Source organism: Astatotilapia calliptera, chromosome 18 (genome assembly GCF_964374335.1).
Source record: "Astatotilapia calliptera chromosome 18, fAstCal68.1, whole genome shotgun sequence".
NCBI classification, from domain to species: domain Eukaryota; kingdom Metazoa; phylum Chordata; class Actinopteri; order Cichliformes; family Cichlidae; genus Astatotilapia; species Astatotilapia calliptera.
The window spans coordinates 4,326,210-4,344,305 of record NC_137439.1 but is presented as its reverse complement, the minus strand read 5'-3'; the positions used below and the strand labels follow the sequence as shown (position 1 = coordinate 4,344,305).

The window sequence follows — 18,096 nt, the reverse complement described above, 5'->3', positions numbered from 1 at the left end:
GTTATATACCTTAATGTGACAGCCCAACAACCCGACGAGCATTAAAATGTATGAGGATGTTAAACAAAGAAGATTTAGGCGAACAAATAAAATAAAAACAATAATCCTGTCATTTTTCTTTCAGCTAAATCTAGCTGGAGAGGGGGGACAGACATGGCTGATAGCTACTCTGGTTTAAATCATACGTGGTCCAATGACTGGCCTTCAGTGTGAGGTCAGAATAATGGCTTTTATCCTTTATGCTCCAACCACCTGGAAATCTTCACAACGCATTGTTGGAAATGACAATAAGCCCTCGATTAGTTTTTAATTTAAAAAAATGTCATTTTGTACGTGAAAGTGGTTCCATAGTGGACTGGTTTACACGTTTGCCTAACAAAGCAAGATCCCATCTGAAGACCAGGAGGAGGCACAAATCTCTCGTTGGGTTTTGTCAGGAAGCTCAAAAATCTGCCACATCAAAGCTGCTTGAATATTTGAGCTTGGGAGCATGAAAAAGTACTTACACCCTTCCTGATTTCTTAGTTTTCTGTATATTTGTCACACTTAACTGTTCCAGATCATCAGATTTTAATGTTAGACAACAATTACCTGAGTAAATACAAACTGCAGTTCTTTTTGCTTTTCATTTTTAAGGGACAACAGCTACTGAAACCTACCTGGCCCTATCTGAAAAAGTAATTGCTCTTCTTGTTAAATCATTAACAGAATTTTCACTAGCCACACCCAGGCCAGATTATTGTCTAAAACTATTTAGAAGTTATCCAATAATCAATAAACAGAGGTAGGGTAAAAGATCTCAAAACAATACATCATGCCACAATCTAAAGAAACAGCTGAGAAACAAAATCACTATCAGTCATGGAAGGGTTACAAAGCCATTTTTAAGGCTTTGTCTCTCACCGTGGTTCGCTGGAATCTCTTCGTCCACAAATGGAGAAAACCTGGAACAGTGGTGAACCCTCGCAGGAGAGGCTGGCTTACTGAAGAGCTCATCAGCGACTCATCCAGGAGGTCACAGAAGAAACCAGAACAAATTCAAAAGAACTGCAGGCCTCACTTAAGGTCAGAGTTCTTGAGATTGGGCAGAAATATCATCTGTGACAGAGTTCCAGGGAGAAAACACTGCTGACCAAAACGGAGACAAAGCCTCATATCACATTTGCCAAAAAACATCTTGATGATCCCGAAGTGTTTTGGGAATATATTCTGTAGACTGATGGAAGGAAATTGGAACTTTTTGGAAAGTTTGCATCTCGTTATATCCGATGTAAAAATAACTTGCTATAAATGATGTAACCATGAATTCTGCTCTCTACCAGAAAATCCTGAAGGAGAAAGTGCAGTCATCAGTTCTTGCCCTGAAGCTCAAGATCACTCAGGTTATGCAGGACAATAATCTGGAGTCCAGTACTCTTAATGGCTAGAAAAACAAACAGTGGCCTAGTCAAACTCCAGACTCAAATCAGATCAAGATGCTTTAGCATGATGCTCAAAAACTCCACAACGAGGCTGAATCACAACAACTCTACAAAGAAGAATCGGCCAAAATTCCTCCACGGCGAAGTGAAAGATTCATTGCCAGTTATCACAAACACTTGATGGTAGTTCTCGCTGCCAAGGGTGGCACAATCAATTTTAGGTTTTACTTTTTCACTCAGGGCCAGGTTTGGATAGTGTTTTCTCTCCTTTTTCCTCCTGATTTAAAACCTGTATTTTGTATTTACAGGGGTTATCTTTGTCTAACACTAAAATTAGTTTGATGACCTGAAACATCTTAGTGTGACAAATATGCTGAAAACTAAAAATTCAGGAAAGGGGGCAAACACTTTTTCACAGCATTTTAGATCATTAATATTGTACATCACAGAGAGGGTTTTTACCCTTGACTCTAAGACATCCCAACTCTTATGCGACTGTGACTGTTATTGGGAAAATTATTGGGACCATTTGCAATGAATTTCTGATCCTGATGACTTTGAAATGGTTGTTTTAAGACCGAGGTAGGGCTGTGCGATATGACCAAAATCTCATATCCCGATATAAGACATTTATCGTCCCGACAACGATATAAATCACAAAAATGTAGCATTTTCTGTAAATTCTGTAAATTTCGGGCAACTCGACTTGTGTGAAGTGTTTCCAGCTGGGCGTCCTGTACCTGGAGTCGAGTGTTTTGACCGATGCATGAAACTATACATTTTTAGACATAAGTTGTAACGGCCGCTATTTACTTTGTGAGTATTACACGGCGTGCTGCGGGGAAAAGCCAGTTTTAATGTTTGAGTCTAAGGTTTACTTTGAGCACCTGACGGCTCTTTTTTGCTTCTCATCCATAAACTCTTTCCATACTCTTTCACGTGATTCTTGCGTAGGTGGTAAAAGAGGTTTGCCATGTTTGAGTCTGAGGTGGGGACCGGTTTGCAGCATAATTTCCATAGTAAAGGTCCGTGTCAGACTTTTCATAACCAAACCATGTCCATGCTGCAGAGGGAGCCCCTCGTTTAGAAATAAGGTCCTCGATTTGTTTTGTTTTGGTCATTCTGTTTGTCATCATTTCAGTTTATTTTGAAAAATCTCAACAGGATCTTCAGCTTTATTGTGAAAGGCTTGGGTGGAAAATAAACAAGCGGACAGCAGAGCCACACGCTGGGTTTACCGTCGTTGTTGCTAACGACAACGCGTAAAAACAGTTGCTTATCCGTTCGTAGTGTGGTTATTTTAAATATAACAGAAAGAGAGAACTTTCTGTTATATTCACTATAGTGACCATCAAAACGATGAAAAATATTGCCGTAAACAGTTTATTTTGCGACACCATGAAACAAACGATAGCGTAAAATGAAACGATAGATTTTTTCATATCGTCATCCGATATATATCGTTATACTGAACAGCCCGAGACTGAGGCTACAACTACTTGCAGTCAGATGACGACTTCCTTGTCCTTGTCGTCCTTTTTATATCCTTGTTAGACTGAGCGATGCTTACACTGACTGAGCATAAAGACGCTTATTATTTTGGGAAAGCTTATGAAGATATTGGAGCCAGTGAAATAATGTAATGAATTGAGGTTTACACGTGAGTGCTATTATTTGATTCTTCTTGTATTTGTGTTGTATTATTGCTGCCAGCAGTGCGGCCTTGATTAATGTTCGAGTCTTAAAATTATTCAGCAGAAAACTGGAGTGTCAAAAAGAAGAATCCCTAATCCTTTCAAATTAAGAGCTTTTTCTGAATGGCTGTAACGAATTGCTTCGTGCTTGCTGTGTTTGATAATGTAATTACGGCTCTGACAGGAAGCAGCACTCATGAACAACAATCTCATCTGGCTTCAGTGTTTCCACCATTAATTTATTACGCAAAAGGCTGCTGGCTTAGTTTCCTCTGCTGATCTGTTGATGCAATAATCAACTACCTACAACAAAAAACATATTATAGTAGCCAAATTTGCTAAGTCGATGCATTAACTTGTCTTATTGTATAAATGTGCAAAAACTCTTTCTTTTTCTTAACTTTCAGCACTTTTTTCCCGGGCTCGCATAATGAGCTGTACACTTGCAGTTCCAGATACCATCAAGGGAAAAGGTGAGAAAATTTTTACAGGGAAGACATTACACACAGCAGTCAGAGATAACGAGCGCTGAATAAAACCACAACTCTCGTAATGAAAGAGGCTGTGAAGACGAATAAAAGGCTGAAATAGTTTCCTTCATCTCTCCGCTCTAATAGGGTTTTCTCCACAGCACAATAAGTGTCTTTTGTGAAAGAAGCACTAACTAATGTTTTAACACCCTCTGTGTTCATGCATTTCTTCAACAATGGACGACAGGGCTGTGGGTTTTCAGCCCTGTTCTCATTCCAGAGCTTCATTACGCCATTGTTCAGCGTAACGATTATTACCTCTGTTTTGCTTCATCACTGTGTGCCTCTGTTGCTGGAGCTCTGCTTCAAACACAAACCACGGGCCATTCTGAAAACGTGAGACTTCTGATTACTGTTGGAGTCGATTACTAGTAGGCAGAGGAGCGGATGTGAGTCAAAAGAATGTCGTGTCACTATATTTTGGTCCGTTTTAGTCAGAACTGCTCCGTGCTTCTTGTTGCTGCTCTTTGGGGAAATTTCTCCAATCTCAGCCCAACCTGTGTGCAATTACTAACGCCACAGTTGTATTTTCTAGTTCCAGCGGCTGCCAAAGTAGAAATGAGATAGAAAATGGGGGTGAAAAACCTGCTGTTATGCTGGTAATGACATGTGTTTTGACAGCAGTCCAAACATATTGAAAATGTTTGCAGGTTTTTTTGAAGCATTATGTAAATTAATACTAATGTCAGTGGTCACAGGTTCGTACAGACGGCAAACTTGATCCCAAAATAAACTGTGTTTTCTACCCCAAGTGTAAAACATGACGGAGCTTCTGCCATGGTTTCTGGCTGTGTTTCAGTCAGTGATGTCGGGGATTATTTTGTGTTCATTTTTCAGCATGGCAAATTCAATTCAATTTTATTTATACAGCGCCAAAGCACAACAGCAGTTGCCTCAAGGCGCTTTATATTGTAAGGTAGACCCTACAATAGCACATACAGAGAAAAATCCAACAATCCTATGAACCCCTATGAATAAGCACTTAGGTGACAGTGGGAAGGAAAAACTCCTTTTTAATAGGAAGAAACCTCCTACAGAACCAGGCTCAGGGAGGGGCGGGGCCAACTGCTGCAACCGATTGGGGACAGAGAAGAAAGACAGGATAAAGTCCCCAAACACTGCAGTAATCCAATCCAATCCAGTAAAATCAAAACTACCCATCATGGACTGGCCTCCCCAGACCTCAGACCTCAGCCGCATTGAATCTCAACATCCAAAGAAGAGCTTTAAATGTCCTTCAAGAAGCCTGCAGAACTATTCCTGAAGACTACTTAAAGAAAGACGCGGAAGCTGGCTCAGAGAGTTCAGACTGTGTAGAAGAATAAAGGTGGCCATAACAAATATTGACTTTTAAGCTTGTTAGAATTGCACAAACTCTGTTTTGGTTCTGGTTCTGGTGTTAACGTCATTTTAACGAGATTAACGCTGACAGCACTATTATATACCCATGCATGTTTGCATATATTCTAATAACTAGCTGCTTTGCCATGTTCCTAGTAAAATATAAAGTGACTTTTCCGCAATACTGTAGTTACCACACTGGAAAAGTACTGATTGCTTTTCCTGAATCGCCAAAGCCAGAAGTCTAGATTCCAGCTTGAGGGTTTGCAAACATCACATTGTGTATGTAAAGCTGTTATAGACAGCCTGTGTTTACTGTCAGAGAAAAGCTTCCAGGCTGGACACTAAAGGACTGAACATGTACAGGATCTAAGGATCCTTTTATGCTTAGTGGAGTTGGATCCACGTCTTGCTCGACGCTGAGACAAAATCCTGCTTTAATGTCTTTGGCTGGAACGTAACTGTAACATAAACAGACAGGAAAGCACTGAGATTGCCTTTTGAACTTAAAACTTGAAACAGTAAAATATACCACAAAAATTGTAACTTAACCCCTGCTGTGAGCTTAAGCATGAAAAATGAAAACAAAAAGTGCTCCTCTGTCAGCGATTATCCACTTTGCCCAAAGATAATTTGGAGTATTTAGCAGAAAACACGGAGCCACTTAGTTCATCAACACTGCACTAAAAAAACAGCTGGATCCTGTTTTGCACGCTGGACTTTCCTGCTAAGGGTAAATAGTCTTTTTAGTGTGCTCTCTTTTCCCTTGGCCATATGCATCTGGCACAAACAGCTTTTCAGCGCTGCGAGTGTTTCATGCTGTGAGCTGTCATTGTCTCTGCTTTGCCAAACAAGTGGTTTGACCCAGAGAAAATCAATACGCCACTGCATGACTTCAAAAACAGCTGCTTTCTACTTTCATGAGGCTACAAAAGACCTTCAATTACGGCCGTCTCTGACCAATGCCGAGCTGCTAAACTACATGATCAAAGGTTGCCATAGCGAGAGCATGAAAGCGGCACAGTGGTACCGGTTTCCTTCAGGCCACTGAGTCTCACTGCATCTTTATAGAAATGGCTTGTATAATGTATCAGACGTGTAAACAAAGTGGTCTGTGCCAGTTTTGCTTTGCTGAAGAAACACTCCGGTCGCTTATTATGCAATCATAAAACCTGGCAGGACGTTTCCTATGTTATTACAGATGCGTTTAAAGGCTCGGTTATTAAAATGTTCTCTACCCACAGCCCTGTGTCACAGCTTTTATAGGCAGCAAGAGGTTTAACCAAAGTGATTTTTCTTTCTTACACTTGGACCGCATTCAAGAAACCCAGAAGAGGTAAATACAAATTGCTTAGAACTGTCTTGCCACCACCCAGGTTCCTGTAAAGTGCAGATTCAGCCCAAACCTCATATACAGAACTGGAGGATTCAAAAGAACTCATTTCAGGCTTAAACACCCCGACCTTTCTCACCTCTTTGGGCTGAAGGTTAATTTCTCAAGCATTAAACCTGCATTGTTTTCAGTGGCCGCCAGGTGGTGATGCATACGGCTCACACAAGACTTCAGGTCCTACAGAAGACCTCCCTCCACCCTGATCTCTGTAAACACTTTACTGAGGAGTTTAAGGGCTCAGTTACGGATAAGACTCCTCATAAGCAGGATTATACAGGACGTGCTCATTGGTTATTCAGTCAGAGTGTGATTTCACAGTCAGATCCACACCTCATTGGTCTGGTTTCAAAAGCACCAAGATGGTGATGGCAAAAACGCTCAGCTCAAGGATTAACAGCAGGACTTCACAAACCTACGGCTGACATCACCATGGCTACATCCGTCTTATGTTACCCCTGCCTTCTCTGGGTCATCACGCAAAGATGTCTAATGCTTACAGCTACGGCTGTCACCTCATCTGTATGGAACCAAAGTATTTGAGATTCCACAGCATCCACAGCTGGAAGAGTGATTCACATTTTTAAAGGATGCAATGACAGTTTTTTGCTTTGAGTTTCTCAGAGGCCAGTTAAATGTGGCAGGTCGTTAACCGTTTATGTCATCATGTTTGGACACATCTGAACTCCAACTGTTTGTCATCTTCTTCTGTTATTTTTACTTCACGTTAGCTGATAACTCTAATTAGACCGTTGCATAGCAACAGGAAAGATGCTGGGTTCCTCACGCCCACTGTACTCTGGTTATTTCTGTTACTATCCTTTAAAGGAACCGTCACAGTTTTTGTTTTTATCCATGCCCTTCAGTCACCTTTAATCATACATTTTGATGCTTAGAAAAACAAGCTAATCCACCTGATAAGACACAAAAATCAGCTGCATGGGTGTAGATAATAACAATATTTAGCCAAGAAGTCCTCTAACTCAATCACCAGCCCATAACAAATCCACTCATAGGTGATGAATCAGTAATCTAAATGTGTAAATTGCCATTCCTTCACTGATTAGGACACAGTTAAAGCTGGCGTGGTCTTACCTGCTGGCCGTGGTAAAACACGGCGAGGAGGAACATGGCCATCAGGAGTAAAGACGTCTCTTTGGTTCCCAGGAAGTTTCTGTTGGAACGAGAAGAAAGAAGAGTCTGTTCAACGGGAGCCCTTGTTCGTCTGTTTGACAGGCATGTTAATGGAAAAAAACTTGGGGCATGTCATGGTCGACGTTTAACAATTAATTGTGTTAACAAATCAGTAAGTAACAAATAAAACTCCAGAATTTCAGAGAAATTCTAGAGTTTTATTTGTTACTTACTGATTTTATTTGTTACTTAGTGCCAATTAGGGAAAAGGGGAGCTTCTTCAGTACTATGGAAGTAGTTTGGCTTTGTTGTTGAGAGCATACCTCCAACTAAACATGACACTTAACCTATTTCAGCTACAGATGGAAACAATAAACTTGTTTTACCCAACGAGGCAAAAACACATCGTAAAAACAAGTACAACCAGGCTACAAAGGCATGTGATGGTGAGATATGAGTAGCTGGCGACACGAGACCAAAAGTAAAGTGACTTGACCAAGGATTGCTGGAGCACTCGCTAGCTGTGCTCCATATGACAGGAAGAACAAATAGAGGATGGAAAGTACTCCTGCAGTTACATGGCTGAAAAGCAGAGCTTTTTTTAAAAGCTCAACCCAAGAAACAACACCTCAGGTAGAAAACATTTCAACTGCACTTTTATTATATCCTCCTGAGAACCGAGGGAAAATGTATCCCTCAGTTTAACTTTTTTTGTAATTTCCTGCCTCGTTAGATCTAAAAAAGGTCACCCAACCAAATGAAATATTATTGAAAAGGCCAGGATGTCCTCTGTTGAGCACATCAGGACTTAGAAGGGTAGCTCAAATAACACAAAAGTTATAGACCAAAAGCAGAGGACATAAAAAGCCGTTCTCAGGAGGATATGTTAATCTTGCTCCTCTTGCCATGTCTGCATCTCATAATGTTTCCTGTTTTATTGTGAAGGGTCTGTTGTTTCCATATTCAGTGTGTTTAGTTTCACTTCTCCTGTGGCGTCATTCTGTTGATTCATATCAGCTGTTTCCCCATGTTTCCACTTTCCCCGATCACTTCCTGTGTGCATTTAGTCTGTGAGTTCTCTTCATTCCTTGTCCGATCGTCCTGCTTTCTCTGCCATGTTTCTAGGTTTTCATGTATCCATGTCTTCATGTTCACGTTAAGAGTTTTCTCACGTTTAGTTTCGCCTTTGCCTTTTTATTTTGGACTGTTTAACCAGCCTGCAACAAACGGCTCTCCCTCAGTTAAATCAAAGTTTCGTTTTGTGTGTCTGCACTTGGGTCCTCCTCACTCCACACAGTCTGCTTCCACGACTGTGACAATAACGTTACTCTAGTTATTGTTAAACTAACGTTTTAAGTAGTTATGTTAGACTTTGAGTTATGTAAAATTTCAACTGAAAACACTTATTGTACTCATGTTTGATTTATGCTGTGTCATTGCTATTGTACTATTATACTGCTGCTGGCATCAGTAACAGTAGCTCATTGGAAATGAAGAATAGAAACAGCCTTTATGTTGTTTGCAGTGATACATTTTGCTGCCTCCAAGCTGCAAACATCGATAAAATGTTGTATTTTCTGCCTATACTGTCATAAATGTCATCAATGTGAATGATACCGTGAGATCACTTCGAGTCTATATCATCCACCCCTACTGGCTATGCACATAAATACAACCGATCCACATTAAAAGCATTGAGCCTATGTTACCCTAAAGATGCATTTGTTGGGCATTTCTGACCATTTGATAAACACAAATATAAATTATTCATGTTTCTTCTCTTCTAAAGTTTTACATTAGTGTTGATTTTTTTTTCCCAGGCAAAACCTGTCTGAGTACATTCTGTTAATGAAAGGTGGTCACATTTTCATTCAGTTTTTACTCTTCTGGTTTTCATTTTCAAGAAAACTTTTTCTTAATAACCTAAATAAACATGTAGTATGATAAACAGTGATCCACAGCATGTTCTTTTGTAATAACCTAAATATTGCTTCACAAAAACTACATTCGAAACCCAGCACCGGTGACAAACCTGCTCTCCATTAAAGTTGAGATCTAAACACAAACTGCAGCAAAATATGAAAAGACGACACTTTTTTTCTCTTAATCTCACGATTCTTTGTTTTCAGCTCAGACCGTAGAAGGATCAAATGTTCTGCGTGATCTGAGGCTGATCTGAGGCTCGCTGAGGATCAACAGCTCAGAGAGATGTGGAGACGGAGCTCCAGGCACTTTACAACGAGTTAGGAGCCAGAATCTCAAAACAAGCGAAAAATAACAGCTCGTTTGTTTTCGCTGCCGAGGATCAGCTTGTGACAGCAAAATGTAGCGTGCAGCCTTTAGTGTGCAGTGATGCCAGAGGAAAACAAATACAAAGCTTTAGATTCTCTAACACCCACAAATAAACAAACACAAGCTCACGACTCGGTGCATATTTTGGTAGAAATAATCATCATCTTTTTAAAGTTTAGAGGCACACTTACGATAGAAACAACACAAAGATTGGAAAACTTCAAGCACTTTGAAGTAAATCAACTCACGCCCACAACACACAGCCGGCATGTCACGGAGATGAAAAAGCAGGCAAGCTAAGGGAGTCGGGCCAGGATGGGATTCTGTAAATACGCAGGCTTTTTACAAGAAAGAGGCTCATTTAAACGAATTCTTTATATATGTCAAAGTGTTCGCATTTTTGATCTATTTATAAAATTAAAGACTTAAAACTGAAAATGATGATGATGATTAATGCAGGTATACGTTAATGTATCTCTGAGTTCATTTCATTGTCATTGAGATATGGCTGTAGAAATATTTAACTTTTACAGGCAAAATACTCAATTAATCAAATGCATTTATTTTTTGGTAAAATATGTCATTATAGACATTTGAACAATAATGTGACAAATATGTAAAAGGAAAAAAATGAACATAAAAATGCTGTTAGTAACAGATCTGTGTTTTTTGTTGTTGTTTTTTACAAAAGAAGGGATATGTGTGATTTCTACATATGGAGCAAACAATACTGGCTAAACTGGGCTTTACTTTCTTTTCCCCTGAGATTTTCTGTCATTTCCCCAAAGGACCTCAAAATCAATCTCCCAAAAGTTTGGTTTTGTTAGCTTGTTTTAGCAGGTCCTTCGTAGTATTTAGGTCACATTTCCTCACATTCGCCTGTCTTGTCTAACACATTGGAGCTTCTTGATTTGAACCTTGACACAAGCAGGCACCTCAGTGGAAGTGCCAAAAACTGCAGTTCTTCTAATGTCCACTAGAGGCTGGCTACGAACGAAGTCAATCCAGAGAGGTTCCCATATCGTTAGCTTCATAGCATAAGTGCCTAAGTCATTGACTTAGTCAAATGACTTAGGCACTTATGCTATGAAGCTAACGATATGAAACTGTCCGGCCTTACAGCAGATATAATCATGCCTACAACCAGCTACAAAAAAAACAGTTTTAGCCTTGATAGTTTCAACTTAGTGATAGCAGGACTTTTTAAATCTAACCAGTAGTTGACTGCACATGGCATCAGGCACATTCTGTCGTGGTTAGGCTGTGTGGCAGGCAGGATGAGGACCCAAACGCAAGACTCAAACACAAAAAGCTAAACTCAAAGCGGCAGCTTTACTCGCTGGAAAAAAGTCTAAAACTAAATACAAGAAGCAAAACATAAAACTAGAAGCTAGAGAACTAAGACTCAGAAAACTAGGAAAATAGAAACAAAGGAACTAAGAGCTGACAGGAGGTAACAATGGAAATCAGGAGCCCAGAGACAACACACAGCATTGTGACAGTACAATGCAACAACAGACAGAGGAACAAACACGGCTTAAATACACCAGGGAGTAATGAGGGAATGGAAAACAGGAGGGAAGCACAGCTGGGGGTAATCTGACACAAGAAGACAAAGGAAGCAAAGCAGACATAGGACACAGACTTTCAAAGTAAAACAGGAAACACGCGAACACAGAGGTAAGGATGACAGAGAACATAGAGACCTGAAATGTGGGGCAGGAAGGCAGGGAAGCACATAAACAAAACCTAAACCATGAGGAAATCAAAGATTAATAATAACACAAACCCCTGGGTCACCGAGCCCGGACCGTGACACATGACCGTGACAAACTGCTCTTAGAATAAAACCTCACCTGAACAAAAAAGACAAACAGTGCATTTAATATACGAGGATGTCCTCCACTAAGCACTCACTCTGTGTTGTGGTGGACGGTGTCGTAGCGAACAAACAGCGACGTGTAGAAGGCTTCGGTCAGCAGCGAGTAGATGGCGATCATCACCAGCAGCACCGCCAGCTTCAGCACGGAGTTCAGTCGCAGGAACACCGCACACGTCACCATCGCCAGCACTCCAGTGAATACAAAATACTGTGAAAAATTAAAACGCATGGTCAACTTCATCTGAACAATAATGTATTTAAAAATGTTGGCAACTCCAATCAGCCACAGCTGCACTCAGTGTTAAATATCTGTCAACAAACACACGCTTGAAAAGTTCCACGACTCTGCAGATGAACATGAAAAACATAACTGATTCAAATTTGATCAATATCCATTCAAAGTCATCTTCTCATGGACCACTCTACTGCTTCCAGGGCTCCTGCTCTTTTTAAACACAGAAGTCCCATTTGGACCATTTGCAACTGGGATTTGAGACTGGAAAGCTGTTTGACCTGGTAGAAGACGTTGTGATTCGGCTGGATTTTATTTTTCACTCGATTCTTGAGGTTCTGCCAACCTCCCATAATGTTGATGGTGCAATAATTTTGTGCCAGCACAGACAGAAAAGTGAAGCGCTGCATGTGAGCAGCTCAATAGAGCAGAAGGAAAAGGAGGAAGACGAGACCGTATAGATGTGTTATATGTATATAACACACCAAAGTGGACACAAGTGGATGGACATCCAGTCGTCTGAACAAACAGTATATATATATATATATATATATATATATATATATATATATATATATATATATATATATATATATATATATATATATATATATATATATATAAAAAGGTGTATAACATTTTCCTGGTTCTTCAGTTTTCTCCAAGCCGATTTTTACATGTGTGAGAATCGTCAGTAGTAGTAGAGTGGGGTAGTTTTGCAATACATTGCAGGAAACCGTGACCTAAACTTGTGCAGATATGAAGTTCTGTGTACAGCTGACTCAAGTGTCATCGCTATAATTCAAGTGAGAAGCATGATCAACACATGATGCACAATGTGGTTTCTTTTTTCATGCACCTTGAATTCATCCCTCATGGTCAGACTTTCAAAGCACAGTACTACTGTAAAGTCCTGAAGCATCAGAGGGGAAACATTAGAGGAAATGACCTCTGAATGAACTGCAGTGCAACAGCCGTAGCCCACAGTGCACTGAAAAGGTCTCCACTCAACATCTGCCCATTCAGCTGGGACAGCCTATCCCAGCTGAGCGGGCTCACAGGGCAAGTGGCAAATAATAATGATAATAATAATAATATTATTAATTATAATAATAAGTGACTGGTGAATCTCTGCCAGATATCCATACTGTAATATAGTGGATGTTAGCATGTGGTGCAGAGGTTGATCAGAGTGATCTTTGATAGATAACAGTTTGAAAGCTGTGATAGAGAGGAAGTCACTAAACAAAGTCTCCAGTTTGCAGCCAATCATAGAGGAAGATTTCCTAATGGTGCTCAGCAGAGTACGCTGCAGCTGCCAGAATTAAGGTATACAAAAGCACCATCACTCTGCTGCACACAGTGAACACAAGCTTCCTCCCTCGTTTTTGAACAGCCTCTGTGTTGGTCTGCCTGCTGGTGATGAGGACAACCAGGTACTCGTAGTCCTCTACGACATTTGCATCCTGACCCAGGATACATGGGTGAGGCTTTCTTCACCTTCAGAAGCAAAGGATTTACAATGTCATCCACTATTGTGCTCTCCTCCTCGTCTAGTCTAGCTCTAGATGCTACGACTCAGTTTATTGAAAATTTGAGGCGTTTGACATGTTCAGAGATCTGACAAGAGACAAGCTTGAAGGGGACACTGGGCAAGCTGGAATTTTATGAACGGATTTTATGAATAGGGACACATTTTGTATTATCATGCAAACAAACTAAACTAAGCATACCTGTTAGCATGCCTGCATTAGCACTTAGAGTGACGTGTGTAACACTTTTACTTAATTAATAAGAGATGACTGCTGCAGCTGCAGAAATCATCCTGACTCTTCACCCCTGAAAACATTCTGTGTTTACCTTTGTCCTCACTGGTGGACTCCCTCGCCTGCTCACAAACCTCCTGCTGCCAATCTTCTGTCTCCAAACTGAAGTAACATTTACGGCATCACTATGAACTCATTAGCTCCTCCACATTAAACCTCCATTATCACAAGATGAGAATGAGTCGACTGGCCTTTATGTGTAAAGTTGGTAAAGTGCCCTTTTATAAAAATGAAATATCTGACAGCCCGCTCACTGCACCAAAAGCCTCTGACATTGGCACAGACATCAGTTTTTGTCTAATTTAATATTGGAGTGCGTTCTGGTGCGGCCTAAAACAAAGTCAATAACTCTTCTTTATGTGTGTAAAATAGGTCTTATTTGCGCGCATGAGCCTCAGGAGGAAATACGTTTATGATGTATACATGCAACAATACATGAGTCAACCCGAGCTCGGAGCTATAAAAATGTGGCTCCCTTATTGAGTTCATCAATCAGCTGCATATTATGTGAGCAAAACAACATAATGGATATTTTCTCCGTGACGTTCTGATGGCTCCATCAGTCGTAGCGTTGTCTGAGGCGAGACCTCCCTCTGGGCGCGAGCAGATGTCGAGGATGTTTAATTCATCAGTTTGCCGCTGTCACACAAGTGGGAAGAAAAAAAAAGACACAACAGATGGACCCGACTGCAAAATTCAGACACCTCATTTAGTTTGTACCTCTGGGTAGAAGCAGATGTCTGGGATGGAGGCCGATTCGTTGTACGTCTGGTTCCTGAAGGTACTGGACTTGTCGAAGTCGCACCACAGCTATGGGAGACCAACAGGGTGGATTAGTGTTGTTGTGCAGTTTTAAATGATGCAGGATCTGCATAAAAATACCCCACATTCCCTTTCAGACAAATTTCCATCACGCTTTTAATATTTCAAGATAGTTGTGTGAGAAATCAACAGCTGATTTCAACTTTCTGCAGGAAAACACCAAATTTCTCCGGCACAGAAGGAGTGATGCAGTTGACACGAATAACTGAAGAAGACCTGAAGGGTTGAATTAGCAGCAACACAGGATTCTTACAGAAGGAGGGGGGGGGATGTAGATGTGTAGGTAATTAAAATCTGACTAAATAAAGCAACTGAACAAATACTTTACAAACTAAGCAGTTGAGTGGGTTACTTCATTGCAGAATATTGTATGCTCGTTGCTTTTATCTCCAACGTACCTTAGCAGCTTCTATTTAAAAAAAAAAAAATATGTATTTCAAAAATGTAATTAATAAATTACAACAACAGAGTGAGAACAAGGATGTTCCTAGTTGATTAAAATAATAAGAAAATGCAATGCATGGTGTTAAACATTAATTATTTCATCCCCTACTCAATTTGTAAGTTTGCTCATTCACATAGAAACAAAGTCTTTAATTTTAATGGAGAAAGACAGAACATCAAGCAAAGGTTCAGGAAGAGCCTGTTAATGATCTGAAAGTAGTTGGGACCACAGTCACCCAGAACACCATTGATGACAGACTACGGCATAATGGATTGAAGTCTTGCAGTTCCCACAAGCCCCCTGCTGAAGAAGATACATGTAGAGGTCTGTCCCAAGTTTGGCAGTGAACATCTGAATGATTCAGAGAAGGCTTGGCAGAAAGAGCTGTGGTCAGATGGAGCCAACGTCAACTCGACCCAACACATGCAGCCAAGCATGGGAGTGGAAACATTACACTGAGCTGTTTTTCTGCTAAGAGTACAGGATGACAATGGGCGGAGTCACGTGGCATAAAATCTTTGACAAGAAGTTTCTTGCCTCAGCCAGAACACTGAAGATGGGTCATGGATCAAAAACCCACCACCAAGATAACAAAGGAGATCCGAATGATCCAAATACTCTAGCTAGTGTCCAGACCTCAATCTTATAGAAAATATTTGGAACGGAATTCTCAACTGGCATTAAATGTCGTACCACTGTGCTTTCCAACAAGTACGAAGTCAAGTGTTGTAGTCTGTATTTACCCCACTGGATGGACTGAGGTACTGCACACCATCAAATCAGCCATGTCTAGATGCCTACATCGTATTCCTCTGTTTCATGAAGCTCCATATTTAATTAACCCATTAAAATACATTTTAGCAGCCATGCTATTGAAGTAGGTGAAATGTTTCTTCATTACCACAAACACACACTTATAAAGAAAATCGCACACACACTGTCCTGTTGCCCGAAGTATGAAGAAATGCTACGGTACTAACCATGTAGCGTTCCCATATTTGATGCATTCTGACAGTTATTTTGCAGACAGACATTGACCCCATGTTTTAAATAATATATCTAAAAAAATAACTAAAGAACTCACGATATTGATCATGGCTGCCAGGAAGTTGATGAGGATCGAGACGAAAATGATGACGTTTCGTGCCGCGTAGGTTTCGTTTATCCAGCAGCAGGCTTTTCTCAGGACCAGAGGCAGACACTTGTAGTCCTCCGCTGTCGTAACTAGGACCAGGCAGGAATGGAGGATGATGAGGACCGAGAACTGGATCACCATGGTTACCATGCTGCAAAAACACAATGATAAATATGCCAGTGGGACACTGCAGCTTAGGACTAGTCTTTATTTGAACAGGTAATCAAGCTGACTTTTAAAGAATAATTTGAATATATTTAATTGTGAGCCCAGCATAGTGGTGCAGTTGCTAGCACTGTTGCTTCATAGTGAGACGGTCCCAGGTTTGACCTCACAGACTGCCCGAAAGCTCCCTGCGTGGAGTCTGCACATTCTCCCCGTGTCTGCTCTCTCTGCGTCCTCACACGGTCCAGAAACAAGCATGTTGGATGAACTGGTGACTCTAAATAAGCTTGATGTGTAACTGTGAGTCTGCAACAGACTGGTGAGCTGCCCGTGTGTACCCACCTCTCGCCATATAAGAGCTGGGACAGCAGCACTGTGACCAGGAATTGGATACATGGATGATGTTTTGTTTTCTTTATGTCACGAGCTTACTGAGCATTTCAATAAGCTTGTGAAAAATGGTAACGCATATTGGTCACTACAGTGGACAGCTATTCAAAGGCTGTTTTCTTGTATTTGTGTCAGTGTTGATGGCACACTTGCACATAAACCACATTGGACACTGATGTGTCACTCCATACCCTGCCACCCACTGGTCCTTTAATGTTACTATAGATGTGTAAAGTGTTGCATTGTAATTATTGTTATTTAAGCCCTTCATACATGAAGTATTTTTATTCATCTTTTCACACCTAAAGATAAATAAAAACACTGAAGAAGAAAATCCTGATTGAGATTGAATTCATGCATGAAGGGTTAAGTGAAAAATAGTCTGAAGAAACAAAAAAATATTATGTATGTCCAAAACTTCAAACGTATTGTATTACGAGATATCAACAGATGGCACAACAGGTCTGGGCTCTTCTTTTATGTAATAACAAATTTTACATCCATCCAATCGCTTCCGCTTATCCTTTTCAAGGTCGCAGGGGCCACTGGAGCCTATCCCAGCTGTGTTAGGGTGAGAGATAGGGTACACCCTGGACAGGTCTTCAGTCTGACGCAGGGCTACCACCAATATCCTAATACCAATTAGGATTGGGAAATGTGCTCTAAACTCCTAACAGCCCAATGTGGGATCACAGATGACTGATAGCGCTGCCACTTGGGCGGGATGCAGAGGAGGTTAATGTTAGTGTGCACTCAATGGCACTGTCCACCTCCACAATGTACAACGTGTGGCCTAAAAAAATCTCTCTTACACACACACACACACACACGTCGGGTAATTATATCTTTCGGGACATCTAATTGACATAATGCTTTCCCTAGCCCCTTACCCTAACCATGAAACATGAATGCCTAACTCTTACACTAAACCTAACCATAACCAATTGTAACCCTGACACTAAAACCACATCCCCATAAGAGCTGTTGGTCCCCACAAGTACAATAAACTTCCAATTTTTGGTCCCCACAAAGATATGAATACACACACACACACACACACACACACACACACACACACACACACACACACACACTGGTAAAGGTTTTAAAACGTGTCACCTGCTGGAAAAGTATCTCCATCACATCAAACATCAATTTAATGACTTTTGCTTTCACTTTTCACTCTGGCTTTGGTGTATTCGGTTTTGTTTTTATCAATTATAGCTCCATATGGTCATCTACTGAACGAACATCTGAACACTGAAGGCTCGCTATTAGCACAGAGTAGGTGTAGTTTTGGAAAACAAGGCACACCACTGAACTAAAACGGGCAAATTACTGAAAACGTATGTGGTGCTCTTACAGAATAACACAACACAGGCCAACGCTAACCGAAT

At 40.7% G+C, this 18,096-nt stretch overlaps 1 protein-coding gene across 2 annotated transcripts in view; it reads right to left on the bottom strand.

Annotated features, from left to right (window-relative positions):
* Positions 1-18,096, bottom strand: part of adcy8 (adenylate cyclase 8 (brain)) — a 126,015-nt gene that overhangs the window by 20,245 nt on the left and 87,674 nt on the right. For both annotated transcript variants that reach the window (XM_026149144.2, XM_026149145.2), the window contains 4 exons: positions 16,094-16,295; positions 14,463-14,552; positions 11,720-11,892; positions 7,472-7,550 (listed from right to left, as the gene is read on the bottom strand). In XM_026149144.2, coding sequence (XP_026004929.2) covers positions 7,472-7,550; positions 11,720-11,892; positions 14,463-14,552; positions 16,094-16,295 — 544 coding nt within the window. The remainder of the gene's footprint in view (positions 1-7,471; positions 7,551-11,719; positions 11,893-14,462; positions 14,553-16,093; positions 16,296-18,096) is intronic.